The 27,172-nt window shown below is 52.5% G+C and overlaps 2 protein-coding genes across 4 annotated transcripts in view; one reads left to right on the top strand and one right to left on the bottom strand.

Annotated features, from left to right (window-relative positions):
- Positions 1 to 2,131: 2,131 nt before the first annotated feature.
- EMP3 (epithelial membrane protein 3 (MAM blood group)) lies at positions 2,132 to 7,514 on the top strand. The gene is made up of 5 exons (XM_004061082.5): positions 2,132 to 2,543; positions 3,763 to 3,855; positions 4,453 to 4,555; positions 6,318 to 6,458; positions 7,262 to 7,514. The coding sequence occupies exons 2-5, from the start codon at positions 3,778 to 3,780 to the stop codon at positions 7,429 to 7,431; spliced, it is 492 nt and encodes a 163-aa protein (XP_004061130.1). The 5' UTR covers positions 2,132 to 2,543; positions 3,763 to 3,777; the 3' UTR covers positions 7,432 to 7,514.
- Positions 7,515 to 9,314: 1,800 nt separating this feature from the next.
- Positions 9,315 to 27,172, bottom strand: part of TMEM143 (transmembrane protein 143) — a 31,778-nt gene continuing 13,920 nt past the window's right edge. For 2 of the 3 annotated variants that reach the window (XM_004061086.5, XM_004061087.5), the window contains 5 exons: positions 22,082 to 22,276; positions 20,229 to 20,359; positions 19,438 to 19,717; positions 10,967 to 11,156; positions 9,315 to 10,392 (listed from right to left, as the gene is read on the bottom strand). In XM_004061086.5, the coding sequence (XP_004061134.1) occupies positions 10,178 to 10,392; positions 10,967 to 11,156; positions 19,438 to 19,717; positions 20,229 to 20,359; positions 22,082 to 22,276 (1,011 nt within the window). In that variant the 3' untranslated portion in view covers positions 9,315 to 10,177. The remainder of the gene's footprint in view (positions 10,393 to 10,966; positions 11,157 to 19,437; positions 19,718 to 20,228; positions 20,360 to 22,081; positions 22,277 to 27,172) is intronic. The other variant, XM_004061088.5, reaches the window with a different exon arrangement.

The raw sequence follows: 27,172 nt of genomic DNA, 5'->3' as shown, positions 1-27,172 counted from the left end.
CATCCCATTATCCAGTTCCCTTCCCTGGATCCAGGATTTGAATTCCCCTGCTCTCAATTTATCAGAGTTCTGGGCACCTGGTCCCCTCCCAAGAGACTCGTGTACATAGTAGTCATCACCCCGACCCTAATTTAATATCCCCAAAATTAATAATAATAGTTAACAGTAAACCTTTGGGGCCGGGCACGGTGGCTTACGCCTGTAATCCCATCATTTTGGGAGGCCAAGGCAGGCAGATCACTGGAGGTCAGGAGTTCGAGGCCAGCCTGGCCAACATGGAGAAACCCCCGTCTCTACTAAAAATACAAAAATTGGCTGGGCGTGGTGGCGGGCACCTGTAATCCCAGCTACTCAGGAGGCTGAGGCAGGAGAATCGCTTGAACCAGGAGGTGGAGGTTGCAGTGAGCTGAGATCATGCCACTGCACTCCAGCCTGTATGACAGAGCAAGACTCCATCTCAAAAAAAAAAAAAAAAACTTTGGTACTACACTCTGTTAAAACCTAATGGCTTTCCACTGCACTTAGAATGAAATCCAAGCCCCTCCCCTAGTCTTCAAGGGCACCGTTTGATTTCCCTTCTCACCACTCCCTCTGTCTCCCTGTGCTCCAGCCACACTGGCTCTTCTGTCTGCTCCCTAAACAACCTGAGCTTGTTCTCAAAAGCTTTAAGAGCTTTCGCACTTCCTCTCCCCCCGACGCCCCCCCACCACTCCCCAACCCCAGCGTTCAAATGACTCCTTCTTCAGCTCAAATGTTACCTCCTCCAAGAGGCCTTCCCTGATTTTCCTGTTTCAAGTAGTCTTCCCTGCACTCTGTCATTATCTCCATCACTCTGTTTGATTTATTATTGTATTTATTTTTCTTTTCTTCTTTTCTTTTTTTTTTTCTTTAAGATGGAGTCTTGCTCTGTCACCCAGGATGGAGTGCAGTAGCGTGATTTCAGCTTACTGCACCCTCCGCCTCCCGGGTTCAAGCAATTCTCCTGTCTCAGCCTCCCGAGTAGCTTGGATTACAGGCGCCCACTACCGTGCCCGGCTAATTTTTGTATTTTTAGTAGAGACAGGGTTTCACCATGTTGGTCAGGCTGGTCTTGAACTCTCGACCTCAGGTGATCCTCCGGCCTTGGCCTCCGAAAGTGCTGAGATTACAGGCATGAGCCACCACGTCCAGCCTATTGTATTCATTTTTCAAGTCACTTATCCTTATCTGAGATTTATCTTCATCATTGATGTTTTCTCTTGTCTGTCTTCCTCTACTAGAATACAAGCTCCATAATACCAGCAGCGCTCATGTCTGTTTTCATTATTAACTCCCAGATCAGTGTACATGTTCAATAAATGTTTGATGAAGGAAGGAACAGGTTAGGTGTGTGAGTGTACCAGTATTACCTTATTCATTCAGCATAAGTATCAGAATTATTATTATCAGTATTAGTATTTTGTCAGCATTATTATACTCTCAACATAGACTAAGATACTGGAGCCCAAGTGGGTGAAATAATTGGCTCAAGGTCACTGAGCCAGGAAATGATGGCGCTGGGATTCTTAGCTTCCGCTTCCTCCCCGCTTCCAGAGTTTCACAAGTTTTTTTTTTTTTTTTGCGACAGAATCTCACTTTGTCCCCCATGTTGGAAGGCAGTGGTACAAACTCAACTCACTGCAGCCTCCACCTCTCGCGTTCAAGCGATTCTCATGGCTCAGCCTCCCAAGTAGCTGGGATTACAGTCGCCCGCCACCACGCCCGGCTAATTTTTGTATTTTTGATAGAGACGGGTTTCCACCATGTTGGCCAGGCTGGTCTCGAACTCCTGACCTCAGATGATCTGCCCGTCTCGGCCTCCCAAAGTGCTGGGATTACAGGCGTGAGCCACAACGCCCTGCCGAGTTTCACAAATTTCATCTCCCATCCTCTGACCCCCCACCACGGGGCCAACTTCACCAGCCCAATCTCAGTCCATGCCACAGAAATCTGGCCTCTTTTCCCAGACTCCTATCCAGCTCCAAACTCCATCAGGGAAAGCAGACATCCGGTCCCAGGGCAAGACCTTAAAACTCAAGGGTCCTGAGAATCGGGCCCTCCTACCCCTGACGCTTGCCCCCCCCAGAACCCCATTCCAAGAGTTTCTCATCTCAACCCTGGGAGGGAGCCCCAGATGATGTCTGTCTGGAGGGATTGGGTGGGGGCCCAAAGAAAGAGGAACCGGAGTGCCTGGGCCCTCCCACTGGCAGCCGACCTCAGCTGGGTGCGGTGAGGGTGGGTTTATAAAAGGGTCAGTATATATTGAGAGGAGGAGAGAAAGAGAAACGGGAGCAAGAGAGAAGGAGGCCCAGACAGGGAGGGCAGGAGGGAGAGAAGAGACGCAGAAGGAGAGCGAGCGAGAGAGAAAGGGTTCCGGATTGGAGGGGAGAGCAAGGGAGGGAGGAAGGCGGTGAGAGAGGCGGGGGCCTCGGGAGGGTGAAAGGAGGGAGGAGAAGGGCGGGGCACGGAGGCCCAAGCGAGGGACGAGACTCCGACTCCAGCTCTGACTTTTTTCGCGGCTCTCGGTAAGTTTCCAGTCCGTTATTCAGGGCTGGGACTTCTTAATTTACTTGGGAATGTAGCAGTTTGGGAAGGACACCCCCAGGCTGGGAGAGACGTCCCTTACTCTTGGAAATCCTTTTAGTTTAATAAGTGATCTCTTAGCACTTGAGGTGGGGATATGGGAAGGAGTGGGGCCCGGCAAAGTTTTGGGGTCCCAGCAGAGCCCTCCACTGGAAAACTTCCTGCAGTTTTTCCGTCAGCGGTGTCCACTGTCCTCTGGGGGCCCTGAGATCAGGGCATTGCATGAGAACACCCCAAATCTGGGAGACCTCTAGGTCCCCTGTTCCTGGGCACCAGAGTCCTGGGAGGCTAACTCCTTCTCGGGCCTCTCTTCCCCCCAGCGCGAATCCTATCCATTTCCTCCAGAAGATGTCCAACAGTCACCAGTCTGGCAGCAGGGTGGGGTGAGGACCTCGTGGACATAGCCAGGGGCTGGGGTTTCCCTGGTGCTTAGAGATGGGGGGGTGGGGATGAGTCACCAGATGACTCACCAGGTCCCCCTCCTCCCCTCACCCCAGGAGAGTAGTGGTGTGAGTCAAGAATGCCTGTCGCTGGGGGCAGCTCCTCAATCCTGATGTCGGGGTGCAGGGTGGGGTCTCAACTTGAATTTTCACTATCTGGCCTGTATGTAACCCTGAGGCAGGGTTCTGGGGAGAGAGGAGCCACATTGCTAGTCCTCCTCATTCAAGGAACCCAAGAGTCCATCTTTGACCCTCTCCACCCCTCCAGCCAATGGGGATCTCAGGAATCCAGGCCCCAGCGGTCTCCTCCCTGAGAGACCCAGGAGTCTGCACCCACGCCCTTCCTCCATCAGGAGACATCTCACCTGCCTTTAGGCCAAATTTTTTTTTTTTTTTTTTTGAGACGGAGTCTTTCTCTGTCACCCAGGCTGGAGTGCAATGGCATGATCTTGGCTCATTGCAACCTTTGCCTCCCGGATTCCAGTGATTCTCCTGCCTCAGCCTCCCGAGTAGCTGGGATTACAGGTGTGCACCACCACACCCAGCTAATTTTGTATTTTTAGTAGAGATGGGGTTTCACCATGTTGGCCAGGCTGGTCTCGATCTCCTGACCTCAGGTGATCCCCCCGCCTCGGCCTCCCAGAGTGCTGGGGTTATAGGCGTGAGTGTGCCTGGCCTGTGCCAACGTCTTGAGACTCCGTCCCCTGCTCCCCCTCCCCAGGCTTCCACTGCAGCCATGTCACTCCTCTTGCTGGTGGTCTCAGCCCTTCACATCCTCATTCTTATACTGCTTTTCGTGGCCACTTTGGACAAGGTAAGCCTACTTGGAGCTCAGGGTCCTTCTGCTCCCCTTTGGAATCTTGCCACGCCCCTCCTCTAAAGGCATTCTGGCCCCGCCCCCTTTACCTAGTATTTCTTTTATATTTTATTTCATTTATTTTGAGACAGGGTCTCACTCTGTCCCCCAGGCTGGAGTGCAGTGGTGCAATCTCGGCTCACTGCAACCTCGGCCTCCCGGGTTCAAGCGATTCTCCTGTCTCAGCCCCCCAAGTAGCTGGGATTAGAGGCACCTGCCACCACGCCCGGCTAATTTTTTTATTTTGGTAGAGACGGGGTTTCACCATGTTGCCCAGGCTGGTCTCGAACCCCTGGCCTCAAGTGATCCACCTGCCTCGGCCTCCCACAGTGCTGGGATTACAGGCATGAACCACCAGGTTAACCCTTTTAGCTCTACCTCCGATGCCTCCTCCCTGTCCTGACCCTACCCCCTCTCATATTAAATCCTAACTCTCCCCAGTTCCGCCCCATCCCAGATACCCCGCCCTTTTCCCAGCCCTTCCCACAGTCTGCCTGACCCTGTCCCCTCTCCTTTCCTAACCCTGCCCCTTGTTTCATTCTCTGTCCATCCCAGTCCTGGTGGACTCTCCCTGGGAAAGAGTCCCTGAATCTCTGGTACGACTGCACGTGGAACAACGACACCAAAACATGGGCCTGCAGTAATGTCAGCGAGAATGGTGAGGGGTGAGGGCGGCGGGACTGGTCTTCAAAGGGGAAGGTAAACCCTTCGTGTCCTCATGGGACTGAGAATTGGGAACCCTCCCCCAACAAAGTTGGAGTGGGCGGGGTCCAGGCCTGAGTGGCTGAGTGCCTAGGGCTAATGCATGTCCCGCCTGTCTGGATGTACCTACCTCTTGTTTTTTGTTTTTTGTTTTTTGTTTTTTTTTTTGAGACTGAGTTTTCCTCTGGTTGCCCAGGCTGGAGTGCAGTGGCGCAATCTTGGCTCACTGCAACCTCTCCCTCCAGGGTCCGAGCAATTCTCCTGCCTCAGCCTCCCGAGTAGCTGGGACTGCAGGTGTGTGCCACCACACCTGGCTAATTTTGCATTTTTAGTAGAGACGGGTTTCACCATGTTGGCCAGGCTGGTCTTGAACTTCTGACTTCAGGTAATCCACCTGCTTCAGCCTCCCAAAGTGCTGAGATTACAGGCGTGAGCCACCACATCCAGCCAGTACCTCCTGTTCTGAAGAGGCCATATAGATAAAAGCCTCCTCCTCTGACTCAGAAAGGGTGAGACGGCATGCTATAGGTTTAAAGAATAGAGAGGGGAGGCCAAGGCGGGTGGATCACGAGGCCAGGAGTTCGAGACCAGCCTGGCCAAGATGATGAAACCCCGTCTCTACTAAAAATGCAAAAAAATTAGCCGGGCATGGTGGGGTGCGCCTGTAGTCCCAGCTACTTGGGAGGCTGAGGCAGAAGAATCGCTTGAACCCAGGAGGTGGAGGTTGCAGTGAGCTGAGATTGCACTACTGCACTCCAGCCTGGGCAACAGAGCAAGATTCTGTCTCAAAAAAAAACAGAATAGAGAAAAATCTCCCAAGATTCTGAGAAGACAAGAGTATTTTTCCAAAGCTCTAAGGAGATGGGGCTGGTGCTCTGAATGGATGCCTGGGACCATTTCATCCAAGTTCCAAGGGGATGGGGCTGAAACCACTTAAGGTTCTAAAGGGGTGGGGCCAGGTGCATTGGAGTTCTAAAGGAATAGAGCTGCATCTATCTAAAAGTTCTGTGTGAAAGATTTAATGCAAAACTAAGATTAAAGGAAGTGGTCTGCTCTCACCACTTCTATTCAACCTTTTACTGGAGTAGCCAATGCAAGAAGGCAAGAAAAAGAAATAAAGGGCATGGGAAATAAATTAGGAAAAAGTGTCTCTATTCCCAGTAGACATGTTGTTTATGTAGAAAATCCATTAAAATTCTGCAAAGCAGACAGACACAGTGGCTCACACCTGTAATCCCAGCACCTTGGGAGGCTGAGGAGGAAGGATCACTTAAGCCCAGGAGTTCAAGACAAGCCTGGACAACACAGGGAAACCCTGTCTCTACAAAAATTTAAAAATTACCCAGGTGTGGTGGCTTGTGCCTGTGGTCCCAGCTACTCAGGAGGCAGGGGTGAGAGAATTTCTTGAGCCCTGGAGGACGAGGCTGCAGTGAGCCATGATTATACCACTGCACTCCAGCTTGGGCAGCAGAGCAAGACCTGGTCTCAGAAAAAAAAAAAAAAAGGAAATTGGCAAAGCAACTACTAGAACTAAGAAGGGAATTTAGCAAGGTAACAGGGCTCAAGGTCAACATAAGTGATACATCTAAGTATCTAGGCTTGTATGGGCCTAAACGGGAGCAGGGATGGGGCAGAGAAGGGTCACATGGTGAGCAAGCAGGTGGAGCTGGAACTCTGGACCCACGGTGATGTCCCCCTCTGTGTCCTCCTTACTGCAGGCTGGCTGAAGGCGGTGCAGGTCCTCATGGTGCTCTCCCTCATTCTCTGCTGTCTCTCCTTCATCCTGTTCATGTTCCAGCTCTACACCATGCGACGAGGAGGTCTCTTCTATGCCACCGGCCTCTGCCAGCTTTGTACCAGTGAGCACTGCCCCTCCCCAACCCTAATCCCCCAAGAATTAAGCAGAAGGGACTGGGGTGTGTCAAGATGATGGGGGCCCTGAGAATGGGCCTCTCGTAGAAAAAAACAATTTTCAACACCCCAAGAGCCACGAGAGGTGCCTCCGTGGGCTACCTCTCTGCCCCCAGGGATTGCCGGGACTTGTAGTTTTCAGTGGCTAATGATAGTCGTGGCTTGTGCGTATGAGTCATCAGGGAACTTAGAGTTTCAGGGAGCCGGGGCTGGGGAAGGAGGTATAGGTAAATAGTTTTGGTCCCAGGGATCGGCCGTGACGTGGGGGGATAAACTAATTAGTACCTCAGTAGAGAGCTCTAAATCATAATAGTAATGGTATTTATATCAGCCAACCGCTGTTTCTCGCGTGCCTAATGTGCATCAGACACTTCAAGAAGTTTTGCGTACTTTTTAATTTTTTGACTTAAGGTGCAAAGGGCTAACTTAATCACAGTCAGTTTGGGGAACATTATAGGTTCTTGCAAAGCTTCTCTCTTGGTTTATGAATTCACTACTGCATGTTTGGCTTATAGAAACACACTCAAAAATATTCCTTGGATGGATAGAGAGATATTATTGGACCTAGAGAGATTGAATCAGTTACCTAAGGCCGCGCTGCAGTTGCACGGCGCTGGGGAAAGTACCACAACTCCCAGCAGGCAGCGGCGCTGCCCACGGGCCCTCCGGCGCTTCTTTGCCCCCATGGGATATTGGGAAATGTAGTCTTCTTGAGGGGCACCGCGTGACGCGTGGTTTTCATCTTCCGCAGGCGTGGCGGTGTTTACTGGCGCCTTGATCTATGCCATTCACGCCGAGGAGATCCTGGCGAAGCACCCGCGAGGGGGCAGCTTCGGATACTGCTTCGCCCTGGCCTGGGTGGCCTTCCCCCTCGCCCTGGTCAGCGGCATCATCTACATCCACCTACGGAAGCGGGAGTGAGCGCCCCGCCTCGCTCGGCCGCCCCCGCCCCCTCCCGGCCCCCCTCGCCGCGCGTCCTCCGAAAAATAAAACTTTAACCGCGAGCTCTGCCTTGATCTCCTTCCTTCCTTCCTTCCGCCTCCAGGGACCCAGGCTGCGAACGCTTCACCTCTCCTGAACCTAACATGGTCCCCACCGCCAGCTGCTCAGCCCTCAGAATGCCCATCTCCCAGCCCCCAACCCCTTCCTCCCGAGGACACAGGAGCCGGGACCCCAGGCACCTTTTCCCTCCCACAGACCCAAGAGCCTGGGCCTTCCCCTCTCAAGGCCCAAGAAACCTCTGTGAGGCACCTGAATCTAGACCTTCAGACACTTCTGGGAAGAACCTGGATTCTGGGTCCCAGCAGACCCTGTTAGGATAGGAAGCCTGCAGTGACCAGTCCTGTCTCCTTGCCCAAGCTTCTGTCACTCTGTTGCTCTCTCTCTGAGCCCCGGGCATAGTGTGTGTTTCTAGATTGTCGGACTCTTTTTTTCTTTCTGTCCAGGCTGGAGTGCAGTGGTACGATCTCAGCTCACTGCAACCTCCGCCTCCCGGGTTGAAGCGATTCTCCTGCCTCAGCCTCCCGAGTAGCTGGGACTACAGGCACGAGCCACCACACCCGGCTAGTTCTGGACTCTTTTCTACTAACTTTCCATTTGGGAAGACAGCTTTCTTTTTCCCTCTAGGAAACCAGTCTCCCTCTCTCTCCTTTTTTTTTTTTTTTTTTTGAGACGGAGTCTCGCTCTGTCACCTAGGCTGGAGTGCAGTGGTGTGATCTTCACTCACTGCAACCTCCGCCTCCCGGGTTCAAGCAATTCTCCTGCCTCAGCCTCCTGAGCAGCTGGGATTACAGGCGCCCACCACCACGTCTGGCTAATTTTTGTATCTTTAGTAGACACGGGGTTTCACCATGTTGGCCAGGCTGGTCTTGAACTCCTGACCTCAGGTGATCCACCCACCTCAGCCTCCCAAAATGCTGGGATTACAGGCGGGAGCCACCACGCCCAGCCCAGTCTCCCTCTCTAGGGACTGAACATTTGGGGTCCTAGAGAGGGAGACTTCCCCTCTCTCCCTAAAGGCTGCCTCTAGCCCATATGACACGTTAGCAAAAATTAGGAGGCACCCCTTCTTCTGGCTGACCCAGCCCCACACCAGGATACATGTAGGGGTATGGGCTGGATCTTACAGCCACCCACCCGTGGCTGTGTTCCTTTGTGCAGTTAACAATCTGCACAGGCCGGGTGCGGTGGCTCACGCCTGTAATCCCAGTACTTTGGGAAGCTGAGGCAGGTGGATCACCCGAGGTCAGGAGTTCGAGACCAGCCTGGCCAACATGGTGAAACCCCGTCTCTACTGAAAATACAAAAAATTAGCCAGGCGTGGTGGCAGGCGCCTCCCAGCTACTCGGGAGGCTGAGGCAGGAGAATCACTTGAGCCCAGGAGGCGGAGGTTGCAGTGAGCCAAGATCATGCCATTGCATTCCAGCCTGGGCAACAAGAGCGAAACTCCATCTCAAAAACAAAAAAAAAAAATCTGCAAATCTGCACAATCGCACATGGCTACCCTGTCTCCTCTGTTCATCAGGCCCTGGGACTCCTCTGGAATCAGATCCTTCTAAGATCCTCTTCTATGATTGTCTTTGTTTCACTGACCATGAACCCAGCCTCTTTTTAGGACTACAGCTTTCTCTGTCTGGGACCCCAAGACCTAGCTAGAGTCCCTGCCTTCTTTCCAGGATTCAAATGCTTTCCTTCCCTCCAACTCCTGCAGCCATCCCACTCATCTAGATTTTTAAAAATAATTTTTTAACCACTCCTACAGAGCAGGGTTACCCTAAAGGCAGTGTGTTAAGAGTAGCCTCATCCAGACTTATTAAACATGATTTATTACTTTGGGACAGGAGACGGGAGAAATTGATAGACCAATAAATATTGCACAGGCTGCTGGTGGTGGGGAGATCCAGACCGAGGTAGTTTCTGTAGAAAGGGTGAAAGACCTGGGCGAGGAAGGCACCTGAGGTTGCCGGGAGCCAGGTTGGGAGCGAGTCTTGGTGGCGAGGGTGGTTTCTGGTTCACCTACCTAGCACAAGGTCTCCAACTCCTTCAGCCTAGACACCCTGATCAGCAGCTGACCAGTTGGCCTGCCATTTAAGCAGCAGCAATTGATAGCAAGATCAGGTTTCCTTTAGAAATTCTTATTGGTTCCTTCCCTGCAGCGACAACCGGCTGCCCAAAGTTGATGGAACCCAGCAGCTGTCACTGGACGTTTGCCAGGAGGCAGGGCTAACGGCCTTGGTGCACATGATGGGCAGTTTGCCCGGAGCGGGCTAAAAAAGACAATGATATATAGTCTCGGGAGGGCGCAGCTTTAACTCTTCTACCTGGCGGTTTACACAAGCCAGAGCTGAGCAGCTGTGATTGGCAGACACCCCCAGCTCCTCAGCCAAACCACACTTGGATGTTTATGGTGAGGGTGGGACTAAGAAATGGAACAGAAGCAGAGCTAAATCGCTTTGATTGGCTGTTCATCGAAGGGGCGGGGAAGACTTAACAACTGCTAGCTACTTTGATTGGCTGCTTTGCTTAAGCACACAGTGCAGCAAAAATAATCACCTGTCAGTTATTGGAAGTTGGAGTGAAAAGTATAATAACCGTAATTGACAGCCTGTCGTGAAGGAGGCGGGGCTTAGTTCCTAGCCTGCTGACTGGGCAGGGAGGTAGGTTCTACTCAGGAGATGTTACTGCTGGGCGTGGCTTGCGGGGGCTCGGAAGTGATTGGAGCCACTGGGTCTAGTTTGGGGAAACCCGGGGGTGGGTACAATCCCATGCTGGGGGTCAGGGCCTGCAGATGCGCCAGGGCCCGAGTTCCGTTGAAGGCCACCTCACAGCCTGACTTGGCTAGGAGCCAGTTCTCCACCTCCGACCGGAGCCACCTGGAGGTCTCTGCAAGGGGAGAGGCAGGTGTTCTGAGGTCACACTGAGATCGGGGAAGATTCGAGGGAGCAGCAAGGAGGGGCGTAGGGCAAATAACAGGAAGGGCCTGGGTTTGGGAGAAGCCTAGGAGTGATCTTGAGGCTTGGAGGGGAGCGGAACAAGGCCCAGGAGGCTCGAGAGGGCCAGAAGGCCCAGCTCTGGGGCTTTCGTCTGGGGACCAGTCAGGGGCTCTTGGGCAGGGAAGGTGGGGGCTCCTGTAGGGAAGGGGACCACCTGGAGCCCACACAGGGAGCGCGCAGGATCTCTTGTAGGGAGAGTGTCAGCTCTGGTAGAGGAAAGAATGACAGGAGGGGGCCGTGCCATGGAGCCAAGACTCCCAAACAGGCTGAGGTTAAGAAAGGGCGGTCACATCAGGGACCAAGATCGGAGTCTGGATTCGGAGGTCCTGTCTGCTGAGGGCCGGGGTCTCTTCGCAAATCCGTCAGGTTCACCCGTGGGAACTGGGGGTGAGGACGTATCTCGCTGGGGCGGGGCCTCGCGGGGGTGTGGCCCCTGGGGGCAGGGTCCCAGGGCCACGTCCTACCTTCGGGCGAGCCTTGAGTGCCCCCTGGCCGCCGGGCCAGGAAGCTGTGAGCCAGCAGCGCCTCCTTGGTGTGCTCGTCCTGCGCGCGCAGGGCCAGGGCGCTGAGCAGCTCCGAGTTGTTGGACGTACTGCGATAGTACAGCATGTGCGCCAGCTCCAGCGCCTGCGCGCTGCGCCGCTGCCCGAACATCTGCAGGCGGGACAGCGCCCCGTGGGCTCAGTTCGGGGTGCGCCCCCACCCATACACAGCCCCCGGGGTCACCCCCGCTGGCACGGCCCACGCCGCTTACTCCCCTGAGGAGGCGGGGAGGTCCTACCCAGACCTCTTCAGTACGGGTCGCCAGAGCTCAGTCGAGGGATCTATTTGGGGATTTTGGGGGTCTGTCTGTCTTTTCTTTCTTTCTTTCTTTCTTTCTTTCTTTCTTTCTTTCTTTCTTTCTTTCTTTCTCATTCTTTTCTTTTCTTTCTTTCTTTCTCATTCTTTTCTTTTCTTTCTTTCGTTCGTTCTTTCTCTTTCTTTTCTTTTCTTTCTTTCGTTCGTTCTTTCTCTTTCTTTTCTTTTCTTTCTTTCTTTTTCTTCCTTCCTTCCTTTCTTTCTTTTCTTTCCTTTTTTTTTTTTTCGACAGGGTCTCGCTCTGTAGCCCAGTCTGGAGTTCAGTGGCTATTCACAGGCAAACTCATAACGCACTGAAGCCTTGAACTCCTGGGCTCAAGCGATCCTCCCGCCTTGGCCTCCTAAGTAGCTGAGACTACAGGTGTGCGCCACCAAGCCCGGTATTTTTTGTAGAGACGGGATTCTCCCTGTGTTGACCAGGCTGGTCTCAAACTCCCAGCCTGGAGCGATCCTCGCTCCTCAGCCTCCCATAGTGCTGGGGTTACAGGCGTGACCCAAGGCACCGGCCGGGATCTGTATTTTTTAACACACGTGCCCTCATTCCAGTGGCTCCAAGACCACCAGCCCCATCTGGCCTACAGTTTTCAGCAACCACTGCACTGGTTTGCTCATCTGAGCCACGTATTAATGGATTTACCCAAAGGTTTGCAGATGATAGGAGTTTTAGCTTTGAAAGATTTTGTTACAATACATCCTTATGTTTTAGAGACATAATAAAGTATTTCCAAATAAGTCTAGGTAGGATTTACTTCAAAATCATCCAATAGTAGGACAGTGGAGGTCTTTAGGGGAAATCTGATTAACTATTGCTAATTGTTGATGCTAGGTGCTGGCTAGTGGAGTTTATCATACTATCCTATTTCTGTGTTTGTTTGAACTTTTCTATAATGAAGGAAAAAATGGTTTAAAATATTAAACTGTAGGCCAAGTGCAGTGGCTCATGCCTGTAATCCCAACGCTGAGAGGCCAAGGTGGGTGGAATACCTGAGCCCAGGAGTTCAAGACCAGCTTGGGCAACATGGCAAAAGCTTCATCTCTACAAAAAATTAAAATAAAAAAAAAAATAGCAGGCTGGGCTCAGTGGCTCACGCCTGTAATCCCAGCACTTTGGGAGGCCGAGGCAGGTGGATCACCTGAGGTTGGAAGTTCGAGACCAGCCTGACCAACATGGAGAAACCCGTCGCTACTAAAAATACAAAATTAGCCGGGCATGGTGGCTCATGCCTGTAATCCCAGCTACCCGGGAGGCTGAGGCAGGAGAATCGCTTGAACCTGGGAAGCAGAGGTTGCAGTGAGCCGAGATCATGCCATTGCACTCCAGCCTGGGCAACAAGAATGAAACTCTGCCTCAAAATAATAATAATAATAATAATTAGCTGGGTGTGATGGTGAGCACCTGTAGTCCCAGCTACTCAGGAGGCTGAAGCAGGAGAATCACCTGAACCCAGGAGGCTGAGGCTACAGTGAGCCATGATCATACCACTGCACTCCAGGCTGGGCAACAGAGTGAGACCCTGTCTCAAAAAAAAAAATAAATAAATAAATTGTAAAGAGAAGAGGAGAGGGGAAGGATGTTGGGGGGAAGAATAGGTCTGGGCCCAGCTGTCTACTGGCTGCCCACTTCCCCACTGTTAGTCTCTTTGCTTGGACCCCTGTTCTCATCCTTGATACTGGTAAGGAGAAATGAGGGCATCAGTGCCCTCTGGGCTCCCACTGAAAAACTGTGCCCAGGCCAGATGCAGTGGCTGACACCTGTAATCCCTGCGCTTTGGGAGGCTGAGGAGGGCAGATCACTTGAGGTTAGGAGTTCGAGACCAACCTGGGCAACATGGTGAAACCCCGTCTCTACTAAATATACAAAAATTAGACCTGGCATGGTGGCTCATGCCTGTAATTCTAGCACTTTGGGAGGCCGAGACGGGCAGATCACTTGAGGTCAGGAGTTCGAAACCAGCCCGGCCAACATGGTGAAACCTTGTCTCTACTAAAAATACAAAAAAAAAAATTAGTCAGGTATGGTGACAGGCACCTGTAATCCCAGCTACTTGGGAGGCTGAGGCAGGAGAATCGCTTGAGCCCGGGAGGTGGAGGTTGCAGTGAGCCAAGATTGCGCCACTGCACTCCAGCCTGGGCAACAGAGTGGGACTCTGTCTCAAAAAAATAAATAAATAAAAATACAAAAATTAGTCAGGTGTGTGGCATGCGCCTGTAATTCCAGCTACTCAGGAGGCTGAGGCAAGAGAATCTCTTGAACCCGGGAAGCAGAAGTTGCAGTGAGCCGAGATCATGCCACTGCACTTTAGCCTGGGCGACAGAGTGACACTGTGTCTCAAAAAAAAAAAAAAAAAAAAAGTGGTGCGGTAGCTCACACCTGTAATCCCAGCACTTTGGGAGGCCGAGGCGGGAGGATCACGAGGTCAGGAGATCGAGACCATCCTGGCTAACACGGTGAAACCCTGTATCTACTAAAAATACAAAAACAAAATTAGCCGGGCGTGGTGGCGGGTGCCTGTAGTCCCAGCTACTCAGGAGGCTGAGGCAGGAGAATGGCATGAACCTGGGAGGTGGAGCTTGCAGTGAGCCGAGATCGCACCACTGCACTCCAGCCTGGGTGACAGAGCAAGACTCTGTCTCACAAAAAAAAAAAAGAAAAAAGAAAAAAAAGAAAACCTGTACCTGTACCCAGATTCCTCCATTCAGCCACAAAATGAGCTCAGGGCCACTGGACCCTGTAGCTGGCAGGCCTGGCTGCCTGACCCACTAAACCCTTACCGGCTGCCCCTGGTAAGACCTAAGTCCTCAGGCAGAACCGTCTGTACAACAATGCCAATGCCAGGGAGGGTTCAGGAAGTCAATACACAGTTAATAAAACATTGGGACAGCCGGGTGCGGTGGCTCACGCCTGTCATCCCAGCACTTTGGGAGGCCGAGGCGGGCGGATCACGAGGTCAGGAGTTCAAGACCAGCCTGGCCAACATAGTGAAACCCCGTCTCTACTAAAAATACAAAAAATTAGCCGGGCATGATGGCGGCGCCTGTAATCCCAGCCACTTGGGAGGCTGAGGCAGGAGAATGGCTTGAACCCAGGAGGCAGAGGTTGCAGTGAGCTGAGGTTGCACCACTGCACTCCAGCCTGGGGGACAGAGCGAGACTCCATCTCAAAAAAAGAAGAAAAAAAAAAAAACATTGGGACAAAGCCTGGCCCCTCAGAAACACTTACCAAACATCAGCTACTATGGAACAGTCACCCACACCCTGTGCTGGGTGCCCATGGGGTGTTCCCATCTCACACCGAGGCCTGAGGTGAAATGCCTCTCAAGTCAGCGCACCCCAGAAAATCACCGAAATGGCCTGCAAGGTACCAATGACACGCTTGCATGTGGACTGTACCCTCTTCTCAGCAGGCCAGCACAGTCAGTTTAGGTGCCTGCCTTGGAACGAATCTCCATTTCTTCGGTTCAGGGCAAGATGCAGGAATAGCATGCGTTAGGGACCGTGTGGTATGAAAAACACATTGGGTTTGTGTCAGTATCTGCCAAGCCGATGCAGCTGAATTCTAGTTAAAGGAGCAGGTCACTCCGTGGCACACAGATGAAGCCAGACTCTCCCTGGAGAGGGGTCTCCCTGCCACCCGGAGGGTCCCTTCAGCACTCACCACTGCCCACAAGGAATACAGCACTTGCTCCTCCTACCCTGGGGTCTATGTCTTGGGCAGCCCTTCCACCTACTCAGTCACAGGCCAGGCGCCTGGCACCATCCTTGCTCCCCCTTCGCCAACCTGCCAGTCCCAACCCCGTTCTGCTGTCCCCTGACTCTCTCTGCCCGTCTCCTCCTCTGCAGCTCCCCGGCTCATCCTTGGCTCAGACTTTATCCCCGCCTGCATCACTCCAGCCTCCTCCCTGGCCTCAGTCTCCCCGTCCAGTTTGTCTGCACACAGGTTCAGAGCTGCCCCTGCCCCTCCCCTGCTCATGGTCCTCCCATGGCTCCCCAGTGCTCTCAGAGTCCAAGCTCCATGGCCCGGCACACGAGGCCCTCCCTGTCACCTCCTGCTCCTCCCCTCTGAATGCAGCCCATGGTGAATAAGCCAGTTTACCCTGAACAGGCCCTGCTCTCTCAGGCCTCCAGGCCCAGGCACAAGCCAAACCACCCCTGGTGTGTTCTTGGAAAATGTTCACTGCCTCATCCTCAAGGCTCAGGATGGACATCACCTCTCGCGGACGAGCAGATGCAGCCTCGGGCTCCTGCCCTGCCAGCTGCCGCCTCCATTACAGACCGACTGCCTGTGTCCAGGGACCCCACACTTCTCCCTCCAGGGCAGGATCAGGCTGCTGCATCTCAGGGGCACCAGTGCAACATCCCTCCCCAGGCTGCCCCATGGGCCTGCTCGGTGCTGGGCTAAGGGGCTTCACAGTAGAGCTCAGGGTATGGAGGAACCCACAGGGGCACCACCCCAGCCTGGGACATCCGGGAAGGCTTCCCAGAGCAGGCAGCCTCTGAGCTGAGGGTGAGGGGTGAGCAGGGGTTGGCCAGCCCAACAAGAGGAAAGGGCATTTCAGTCCAAGGGAACAGCACAGGCAAAGGCAGAGAACGAGGGATGGCAGGGTGGGGGTGCCGCAAGCATGCAGGAGCAGCTGAGGTGCAGATTCGAGGGGAAGGATTGTGTCCAGTGATGCTGGGAAGCAGGGTCCTTGGCGCCAGGCTGTGCCCAGAGGAGGGGCAGGGCAGGACTGGGTAGAATGGGGAATGGGCTGGAAGGGACCGACTGGAGGCTGGGAAGAGGGCCTGAGCAGGGGGCACAGAGGTGGGACAGGAAGGGTGGGCTGGGGGTCTAGCCAGTGACTGGCGGGATGACAGGTCATCCATAGATGCGGAGCCCAGAAGAGAAGATGTCGGGGGAGACGCTGTGCTTGGCCTACGGTGAGAGTGAGGGGCCCAGCCGGGAGGCTGAGCCTGGAGCTTCCTGGTTGATCTGATCATGGACAGTAGAGAGCTCCTGTGGAAACCACAGAAGCAGAGCAGCCCTGTATCTTGGAAGAAAGAGGGCCCCATACTCCGCATCCCGCACCTTGCACCCCGCACCCCACATCCCGCAGCAGGGCTCTGAGTGCCTGTTCCAAGGTGAGATGGGGAACTTGAGAGGAGCAGGAGGGTTGAGGCAGCTGGACTCTGGGTTCATGGGTGCACATGGGCTTGGGTGTGTCCAGGGAACAGGAGAAGCCAGGTTTGGGGACTAGGGGAGGGGCTTGCAATGAAGACAGAGATCTGGGAGCAACTGAAGTGCAGGAGGGGACCAGCCAGGAGGGAGTCTGGGAGGGCCAACTGTTTTTTTGTTTGTTGGTTTGTTTGTGTTGAGATGGAGTCCCGCTCTGTCACCCAGGCTGGAATGCAGTGGCGCAATCTCAGCTTACTGCAACCTCCACCTCCCGAATTTAAGTGATTCTCCTGCCTCAGCCTCTCAAGTAGCTGGGATTTCAGGCATGCGCCACCACGCCCAGCTAATTTTTGTATTTTTAGTAGAGATGGGGTTTCACTATGTTGGCCAGGCTGGTCTCGAACTCCTGACTGCATATGATCTGCCCGCCTTGGCCTCCCAAAGTGCTGGGATTACAGGCATGAGCCACTGCATCCAGCCAAGGGCCCACATGTAAAGGCTGGGCCTCTCCCCAGGGTGTGGGGAAATACCTCATGAATTCATGAATACACTAAATTAACTTGTCAACTGGGCTTTTTTTTTTTTTTTTTTTTTTTGAGATGGAGTCTCACTGTGTCGCCCAGGCTGGAATACAGTGATGCCATCTCAGCTCACTGCAACCTCTGCCCCCTGGGTTCAAGTGATTCTCCTGCCTCAGCCTCCAGAGTAGCTGGGATTACAGGCACGTGCCACCATGCCCAGCTAATTTTTGTATTTTTAGTAGAGATGGGGTTTCACCATCATGGCCAGGCTGGTCTTGAACTCCTGACCTCATGATCCACCCGCCTCAGCCTCCCAAAGTGCTGGGATTATAGGTGTGAGCCATTGCGCCTGGCTGGGCTTTTTTATTGTATTTTTTTATTTGGGGTTTCACTATGTTGCCCAGGCTGGACTCCCAAATCCTGGGCTCAAGCGATCCTCCCACCTTGGCCTCCTGAGTAGCTAGGACTACAGGCATGTGCCACCATGCCTGGTGTGAATTGGGTTTGAAATACGGTCTTTCAGAGCCTGACAGGCTCCATAGCACCCCTGGGGCCAGCAAGGGGTGAGGCGATAGTCACCGTGGGCTGGGACTCAGTGTCTTCTCCCCAGAGGCACCGGCCTCCCTGCCTCTCATCTCGCCCCTCCCCTCTGCCCTCCATGGTCACAGCTTACAGCCGTTCCACAGCTCCCTGCGGCTCTGAGGATAAGGCCTAGGGTACCACTCTGGGCATTCAAGGCCCTTACCACCCTCTGGGACCTCCCCTCTCTACTGTGCTCACTGGATCCAGCCCCATGAGATACGCCAGGCTGAGCTCATGGGCTCTTTCTCCACCAGGCTCAATCCCCATCTTCCAGAGCTTTCCTCAGATCCTACCTGAGCCCTGGTCCCAAGCAGAAATTGCTCCCTCCCCAGCCCCTCTGTTGGCCCAAGTATGCCAGCACCCTCTCAGGCGGCACAGCCTGGCTATTATCTGCGGGATTTATTACCAGCCTTCCTAAGAGCCTGTCAGCATGGCTGAAAACAGCCTGAAAACCAATGAGCCAGCAGGTGAATGATCGCGTACGACAGATGCTTCACACCAGTCTACACTCCTGGGGCCGGTGCCAACCCTGGGGAGAATCAGTAAAAGGCAGCTCCCCTCTGGGCTGACTCAGCCTCGAGACAGGACACGCATTTTGGCAAGCGGAGCACAAGTTGGGTGTCAGCCTCCACCTGGCCCCTGGGCCACGAATCCTTGGATGGTGAACAACCTGTGCAACTGTTCAAGGCAGCCCGGCACTCACATGTAGCAGAATCAAAAGGGAGCTTGTTAAAAATATAGTTCCCTGGGCCCCAGTCCCAGAGTTTCCAATTCAGTCCACTAGGACTGGAGCCCAGGAGGCTGCATTTGTCAGCCAGCTCCCCCAATGATAATGATACCCAGTCAGGATGGGGACTTGGAACAAACAGCCCAATTAGTAATGATAATAATCATCATCCTGGTAATAGCTACCTCTCACATAGTACCTCCTGTGCCATGTGGGAGGCTCTGTTCTCAGCACTGTGCATGTTAATTCATTTAATCCCCACAACACCTCTATGAGTTAGGTCCCACCATCATCCCCACTTTGCAGATTTTGAAGCTGAGACACAGAGAGGTTAAGCAACTTGTTCAAGATCACACAGCGAGAAGAGAGTAGAGTCAGATTCAAATCCAGGAAGTCTGCTTCCAGAACACACCCCCTTCACCACATCACTAAAGCGCCCCTAAAGCCGGCACTCAGTGAGCGGCTGTCAACCCTTATGTAGCCCCTACCACGAGCCGAGCACTGCCCAGTGCTTCTCACAGACTCACTCATTTCATGCTCACAACCCTACAAGGCAGATCTCGCTATCATCCCCATTTTCCAGATGAGAAAACTGAGGCTCAGAGAGATTAGGAAACCCCCCTAAGGGGTGTTGAGTAAATGAAGTAGGGAAGGGAAGGGGAAGGGAGGGGAGCAGAGGAGAGGGCAAGAAGGGAGGGAAGGGAGAAAGGGAAGGGGGGAGGAAGGAGGTGGGGAGAGGGAGGGAAGGGAAGGAAAAGAGGAACAGGAAGGAAGGAAGGGAGGGAGGGGAAGGGGAGGGGAGGGGAGAGGAGGGGAGGCGGAACAAGGGGAAGAAGGAAGGGAAGGGAAAGGGGAAAAGGAAGGGGAGGAGAGAGAGGGAGAAAGGAAAGAAGGGAGGAAGGGAGGGAGGAAGGAAGGAAGGACAGGGAGGGAAGGGAAGGGAAAGAAAAGAGGAAGAATGGGAAGGAAGGAAGGGAGGGAGGGAGGGAGGAGAGCATGACGCAGGAACAATGCATGAAACAGAGACAACTATAGGGGGCCTGACCTGGTCCCCACAGCGCAGGGCCGCAGGAGGCGTGGCAGGCGCATGCTCACCTTGGAGGCCCGCAGGCCCATGAAGATGGCGAAGAGCAGCAGCAGCAGGGAGGTTGCCACCTTGAGGTCGGTTAGCACCACCATGCCCACGTTGACGAAGATCGCCACGCCGGAGACTACCAGCATGAGGTTGAGCAGGGCGCGCTGCAGGGTGGGCGTGCGCACCTTCAGCTCCGGCAGCAGCTGCTCCAGGCCTTCCAGCGGCGTGTCCTTGAAACTCTTCAGTACCAGGTGTCCCCGTTTGGTCCGGGCTGCCAGCACCACCCGCTTAAAGTATCTCCTGAGGGACAGAGACAGAGGCAGGGGCAGGATCGGGACTGCACTGCCCGGGGAGCCCCCTCCAATCCTAGGACGCTCACTCTGGCTCTACAGTCGCACAACCATCTTAAAAGCGACTCAGTAATCATGGGGAAGAAACCAGGGATCAGCTGTGTCCAACCACAGGGGATCGGTTCAATCGCGCCATCGATCCCTGGTACTGGATGTGCAGGTTGTTTGTTGGAATCCTGGCCGTGCCGCATCTTCAGAATGTGGACCTCCCTCTCCGAGCCTCAGTTTTCCTTATTGGAAAATGGGGAGAACTGTCCCCATCCTTTCTCTTCCCCTGGGAATCGAGTGTAGTACTCACTTTCCCTTGAGAAGAAAAGACAGCATTTGGGTGAGTCACGCCTCCCATTTCTCAACTTCCCACCTGGGGCCCAGACACCCAAACCAGACACTGACCTGTCAGTCCCCTCTTGACTCTAACCTTGCTCCCTCTTGCTGCAGCTGGGGAACAAGGGCCGTCTCACCTCTCCGCAGGGGGCAGCTTGGTGAAGAAGCCACGCCTGGAGCCCACGCTGGACTTCAGGGGCATCTGCCCGACTCGCTGGCCCAGGGCCCAGAAGTGCATGTAGACATACTGATCCAAATTTACTGTCACCTGCCCGGGGGGATGAAGGAAGCAGTGGTGGGTGAACATGGGCAGGGGTGTTGAGGGCAGGATACCAGAATCAGATGTCCTGCCCCTAAATAATTCCCCCGTTTCCCACTTAGCCCCATTCACCATCTAGGCAGGGCTGTCACATATGGTTGTCCATGTCGTATACTGCACAAGGGCTCATGATCTAACACAGTGCCATTCACGTAGAAGTCATCTTTATTACCATATTTCCTAGAATCTAAGGTGCCACTGACTCTACCTGATTATTTTATGAAGCAACTAAAAACAAAATATGTTGCCAATTAAATGATGTCACACCACCACCTGTAAATTACATCCCAATTTCAGAGATGACAAAACATGACTTTGGAAAAACTGCAGTTTAAAATCACTAAAATGTGGAATTTGGGGAGATTTTAGTATTTTTTATTTCTGTTTTTATTTTTATTTCTATTTTGAGATATTGTCTCACTCTGTCACCCAGGTGGGAGTGCAGTGGCACAATCTCAGCTCACTGCAGCCTCCACCTCCTGGGTCCAAGTGATTCTCGTGCCTCAGCCTCCCAAGTAGCTGGGACTACAGGCACCCGCCACCATGCCTGGCTAATTTTTGTATTTTTAGTAGAGATGGGGCTTCACCATGTTGGCCAGGCTGGTCTCAAACTCCTGACCTCAAATGATCTGCCTACCTCAGCCTCCCAAAGCGCTGGGATTACAGGTGTAAGCCACTGCACCCAGCTGATTTTAGTATTTCTTATAATTTTGTTAGCATTTTGCGCGCTTTTAGGGGCTTGGTTTTTTTTTCTTTTTCTTTTTTTATGTGTCTCTGTGTGTGTGTGTGTGTGTGTTTTGTTTTGTTTTTTTGAGACAGGTTCTCAATTTGTCATCCAGGCTGGAGTGCAGCGGCAAGATCATGGCTCACAGCTCACTGCAGCCTTAAACTCCTGGGATCAAATGATCCTCCCACCTCAGCCTCCCGAGCAGCTGGGACTGCAGGCCCGCACCACCATATCCAACTAATTTCTGTATTTTCTGTAGAGACGGGGTCTCCCTGTGTTGCCTAGATGAGTCCGGAACTCCCGGGCTCGAGTGATCCTCCTGCCTCGGCCTCCTGAATGCTGGGATTACAGGAATGAGCCACTGAACCTGGCCTTGTATTTTACTATTTATTATTACAATTTTGGCAGATGGTGCTAAGTGTCTTGCCCTAAGAGAGCCATATCATATTATACTTTTCCAACAGATGGCAGTGAAGTGACCTGAGAAAGCAGCACCTCCTTTTTTTTTCCAGATGGAGTTTCACTCTTGTTGCCCAGGCTGGAGTGCAATGGCACGATCTCAGCTCACTGCAACTTCCACCTCCCGGGTTCAAGAGATTCTCCTGCCTTAGCCTCCCCGGTGCTGGGATTACAGGCACCTGCCACCATGCCTGGATAATTTTTTATATTTTTAGTAGAGATGGGGTTTCACCATGTTGGCCAGGCTGGTCTTGAACTCTTGACCTCAGGTGATCCACCCACCTTGGACTCCCAAACTGCTGGGATTACAGGCTTGAGCCACTGCATCCAGCCAAAAGTAGCACCTTCTCTGAGTTCACCAAGTGCGCCATATGGGCCACAGTCCCGGGCTCAGGACTACAACTCCTAGCAGCCCATGCCTCTCAGAGGCTCTGCCCTACCCTAGAGGCCTCCTGGGAGTTTTGTTCTCCTGGGGAGCCAAGTACCTGGACCTCATCCTGAGGGTGGTGGACCACCAGCGCGTAGGCCAGGGTGTCCTCAGATAGCGGGGAGAAGTTGGCCTGGGCCAGCAGGGGCTCCAGAGCCCGAAGCACCTCCTGCTCATTAGACAGACGCTGGGGATCCGTTAGTGATGGCTGATCGAGGGTCTCCCTGTCAGGGTTGATGGGGTCATACAAGGCCTAAGAGGAGAGTCAGAGAGAAAAAGATGGGCTAGGTCTCTGCATGAAGGATTCTAGGGACACCTAGGGACATCCCTCTCCAGATACTTTCATTTATTTATTTATTTATTTATTTATTTATTTATTTTATTGAGATAGAGTCTCGCTCTGTTGCCAGGCTGGAGTGCAGTGTCACGTTCTCGGCTCACTGCAACCTCCACCTCCCGGGTTCAAGCAATTCTCCTGCCTCAGCCTCCCAAGTAGCTGGGACTACAGGTGCACGCCACCATGCCCGGGTAATATATATATATATATATATTGTATTTTAGTAGAGATGAGGTTTCACTGTGTTGCCCAGGCTGGTCTTGAACTCCTGAGCTCAGGCAATCTGCCTGCCTCGGCCTCCCAAAGTGCTAGGATTACAGGTATAAGCCACTGTGCCCGGCCTGTGTTTTTTTGTGTTTTGTTTTTGACTTTTTGAAACGGAGTCTCGCTCTGTCGCCCAGGCTGGAGTGCAGTGGCACAATCTCAGCTCACTGCAACCTCCACTTCCTGGGTTCAAGCGATTCTCCTGTCTCAGCCTCCTGAGTAGCTGGGATTACAGATGCACGCCACCATGCCCGGTTAATTTTTGTATTTTTAGTAGAGAAGGGGTTTCACCATGTTGGTCAGGCTGGTCTCGAACTCCTGACATGTGATCTACCCACCTCGGCCTCCCAAAGTGCTGGGATTACAGGCATGAGCCACCTTGCTCAGCCCTTTTTTCTTTTTCTTTCTCTTTTTTTTGAGATGGAGTCTCGCTCTGTCACCCAGGCTGGAGTACAGTGGTGCAATCTCAGCTCACTGCAACCTCCACCTCCCAGGTTCAAGCAGTTCTCCTGCCTCAGCCTCCTGAGTAGCTGGGATTATAGGCACACGCCACCACATTCAGCTAATTTTTATATTTTTAGTAGAGATGGGGTTTCACTATGTTGGCCAGGCTGGACTCGAACTCCTGACCTCAAGTGATGCAACCACCTTGGCCTCCCAAAGTGAGATTACAGACATGAGCCACTGTGCCCGGCAGATTCTTTTCTTATCACACCCATATCCAATCCTTTGGCAAGTTCACTTGCTAAACCCCTGAATCTTCTTGAATCCACCCTCCTCTCTATCTCCTTTGCTGCTATCTTCTCACTGAAGCCACCTTCATCTCTCACTTAAACAATTATGTAGGGCTTCTCTTCCCCAACTTTGACTCTTACTACTTTCTTTTTATTTATTTATTTTTTTGAGACAGAGTCTCACTCTGTTGCCCAGGGTGGAGTGCAATGGCATGATCTCAGCTCACTGCAACCTCCACCTCCCAGGTTTAAGTGATTCTCCTGCCTCAGCCTCCAGAGTAGCTGGGACTACAGGTGCCCACCACCACACCTGGCTAATTTTTGTATTTTTAGTGGAGATGGGGTTTCACCATGTTGGCCAGGCTGGTCTCGAACTCCTGACCTCAAGCGATCCCCCCCACCTCAGTCTCCCAAAGTGGTGGGATTACAGGCGTGAGCCATCGCACCTGGCCTACTCTTGCTACTTTTCAACCAGTATCTACATGGCCATTGGGAACAACTTACTGAGGCTGTAAACAGCTCCCACAATCCACCCCTCCAATGGCTTCCCACTGTATTTAGAATAAAATCTAGAAGCTTTCCATGATGTTCAAGTTCCCTCACAAACTGGCATCTAACCTGCCTGCCTCATCTTATGTCCCTAAACGTCCCCCCTAAAAAAGTCTTGGAATGAATGTCGCGTGAGTTTCCAGCTGCCTAGCCTATTTTGCTCACGGAGAGACTGAGTCTCAGGATGACATATAACTTGTCCCAGACTCTACAACAGCCTCCAAGGAAATCACCCCTCTATAAAACCAGGCCATAAACCTAACCCTCCATGTGTCTCTTGGGAGCAGGGGTCCTATGAAGCAGCTTGTTCAGGCCAGGTGCGATTTTGAATTAGTGGAAGGAGAGAGGGCTGGTCCTCCAAGTGGGAGGAATGGCCTAAGCGAAGGTTTGGTCATGGGGAAGCCCAGGGCCTCAGAAACAACTGAGCAAGGAGACTGGGATGCAGAAGAGATTCAAAGGCTGGCACAGTGGCTCACGCCTGTAATCCCAACACTCTGGGAAGCCAAGGTGGGAGGATCACTTGAATCCAGGAGTTTGAGACCAGCCTTGGCAACACGGTGAAATCCTGTCTCTACAAAACTTTTTTTTTTTTTAATTTTTTTGAGACAGAGTCTCGCTCTGTTGCCCAGGCGGGAGTGCAGTGGCATGATTCCAGCTTACTGCAACCTCTGCCTCCCAGGTTCAAGCAATTCTCCTGCCTCAGCCTTCTGAGTAGCTGGGACTACAAGCGAGCACCACCACGCTTGGCTAATTTTTTGTATTTTTAGTACAGACGGGGTTTCACCATATTGGCCAGGCTGGTCTCAAACTCCTGACCTTGTGATCCACCTGCCTTGGCCTCCCAACAAGCTGGGATTACAGGTGTGAGCCACCACGTCTGGTCTTTTTTTTTTTTTTTTTTTAATTAGCCAGGCACAATAGTGCATGCCTGTGGTCCCAGCTACTTGGGAGGTTGAGGTTGGAGGATAACTTGAGCCCAGGAGGTTGAGGCTGCAGTAAACCATGATCGTGCCACTCCACTCCAGCCTGGGTGACAGAGCGAGACTCTGTCTCAAAAAAAAAAGAAAAGAAAAAGAGAAAGAGTCAAGCCAAGAAAATCCTCCTCTGAAGTAAGCCCTGGGGCTGTGCCCACATCCTCCAGCCTAGGCTGGTCGAGCAGTTCTGGGACTTACAGAGTGACCTTGAGAAATTCCATTCCCAGGCTGAGCTGCAGTTTGAAAGCTGGAGGAGAAAGAAATCTGCATCGATCAAATGTCCACTGTGAGCCAGATTCTCTTCTGGAAACTTCACATCCTCCCGGGGCTTTGGGCCAAAAACCTGGACATTGCACGTGATCCCTGCTGCTCTCTTCCCTGTCACAGTAAATCCTGCCGATTCCACCTTCAAGCAGACCGCACTTCACCTAGCTCTCTCCTCCCCACCCGCCCGGTCCCAGTCCATGCCAGCCACCACCATTTCATCCTGCCTGGGTGAGCCCAACAGCCTTCTCAATAGTCTCCCCAAATCCTGTAACACACACCATCCCCTGCCAATCGGTTCTTTACACAGCTTCCAGGGAGATCTCGTCAAACAATAAAATAACAACAATCATCATCAATGATAATGGTGCACATTTACATAGCACTTACTGTGTGCCAGGCACAGATTGAAGTATGTTACATGCACATTCTCACAGTGTGAAACTCCTCATTTACAGATGTGGAAACTGAGGCACAGAGAGGTTAAGTAATTGCCCGAGGTCACATGGCCAGGAAGTGGTGTAACCAGAGTGACACATTTGACCATGTCAATCTCCTGCTAAAACCCTTCCAAGGCTTCTACTGCCCTCAGGAATCAGGATCACACTTCCTAGTGGGGCCTGCAAGGCCTCACAGGACCGTAAATCCCCTCGGTCACTCCATATCATCCAGACTGTCTTTAGGTTGGCTGGGCGCGATCGCTCATGCCTGTAATCCCAGTAGTTTGGGAGGCCGAGAGAGGAGGATTGCTTGAGCCCAGGAGTTCGAAACCAGCCTGGGCAACACAGCAAGATCCCATCTCTACCAAAAAAAATACATTTATATATATATAAATTAGCCAGGCGTGGTGGTGCACACCTGTGGTACCAGTTACTCAGGAGGCTGAGGCAGGTGGATTGCTTGAGCCCGGGAGATTAAGTTTATAGTGAGCCATGATCACAGCTTGGCACTCCAGCCTGGGTAACAGAGAAGACCCTGTCTTCAAAACAACAACAACAACAAACCAGATTGGTTTTAGTTCCTCCAGCCACAGAGACTTTGCACATGCTGTTGGAAGACTCTCTCTACACCCTTCCTGCCTCCTTCCCTTTTCACCATTGAAGTCTTACTCTCATATTCTAGGTCCATTATCACTATCAAAAAGCCTCGGACAGGGGCAGTGGCTCACGCCTGTAATCCCAACACCTTGGGAGAACAAGGCAGGAAGGACTGCTTAAGGCCAGGAGCTCAAGACCAGCCTGAGCAACGCAGTGAAACCCCGTTGCTACTAAAAATACAAAAAATTAGTTGGGCATGTTGGCGGGCACCTGTAATCCCAGCTACTCTGGAGGCTGAGGCAGGGAATCACTTGAACCCTGGAGGTGGAGGTTGCAGTAAGCTGAGATCACACCAACTGCACTCCATCCAGCCTGGACAACAGAGTGTGTCAGTCTGTGAGTCTCTGGCTCAAAAAAAAAAAAAGCAGCAGCCTTCCTCTACTCATCAAACTGAGCAGGGCTACCCTGTGTGGTTGGGCAGGATGTACACTGCACAAAGGTACCAGATCTAAGGGCAGACCTGTCCATTTATCATGACAGCCACCCTTCAGATGGAAATAAAGGAACAGAATAGCACCATCCACTAGAACTCCCTGCAGTGAGGAAAATATTCTAGATCTGCACCGTCCAATAAGGTTGACACTGGCCATAGGTGGCTATTGAGCACCTGAAACATGATCAGTATGCTGAGAAACAAAATTTGTAATTTTGTTTTAGTTATGTTAAATTTTAACAGCTAGTGTCTACATTTAATTTTTTTTTTTTTTTTTTTTTGAGACAGAGTCTCACTCTGTCACCCAGGCTGGAGTGCAATGGCGCAATCTTGACTCACTGCAACCTCCGCCTCCCGGGTTCAAGTGATTCTCCTGCCTCAGACGCCGGAGTAGCTGGGATCACAGGAGCCCGCTACCATGCCAGCTAATTTTTTTGTTGTTGTACTTTTTTTTAGTAGAGACGGGGTTTCACTATGTTGGCCAGGATGGTCTCGAA

The sequence above is a fragment of the Gorilla gorilla genome, chromosome 20 (assembly GCF_029281585.2).
Source record: "Gorilla gorilla gorilla isolate KB3781 chromosome 20, NHGRI_mGorGor1-v2.1_pri, whole genome shotgun sequence".
NCBI lineage: Eukaryota > Metazoa > Chordata > Mammalia > Primates > Hominidae > Gorilla > Gorilla gorilla.
Note: the sequence above shows the minus strand (reverse complement) of the source record. Positions and strands in the feature narration are given on the sequence as shown.

Excerpts from the sequence above, each read along its gene's own strand:
- EMP3 (XM_004061082.5), top strand. The coding sequence starts at position 3,778 with ATGTCACTCCTCTTGCTGGTGGTCTCAGCCCTTCACATCCTCATTCTT. Across the intron at positions 3,856-4,452 it reads TCGTGGCCACTTTGGACAAG|TCCTGGTGGACTCTCCCTGG; the intron begins GTAAGCCTACTT and ends TGTCCATCCCAG. Across the intron at positions 4,556-6,317 it reads CAGTAATGTCAGCGAGAATG|GCTGGCTGAAGGCGGTGCAG; the intron begins GTGAGGGGTGAG and ends TCCTTACTGCAG.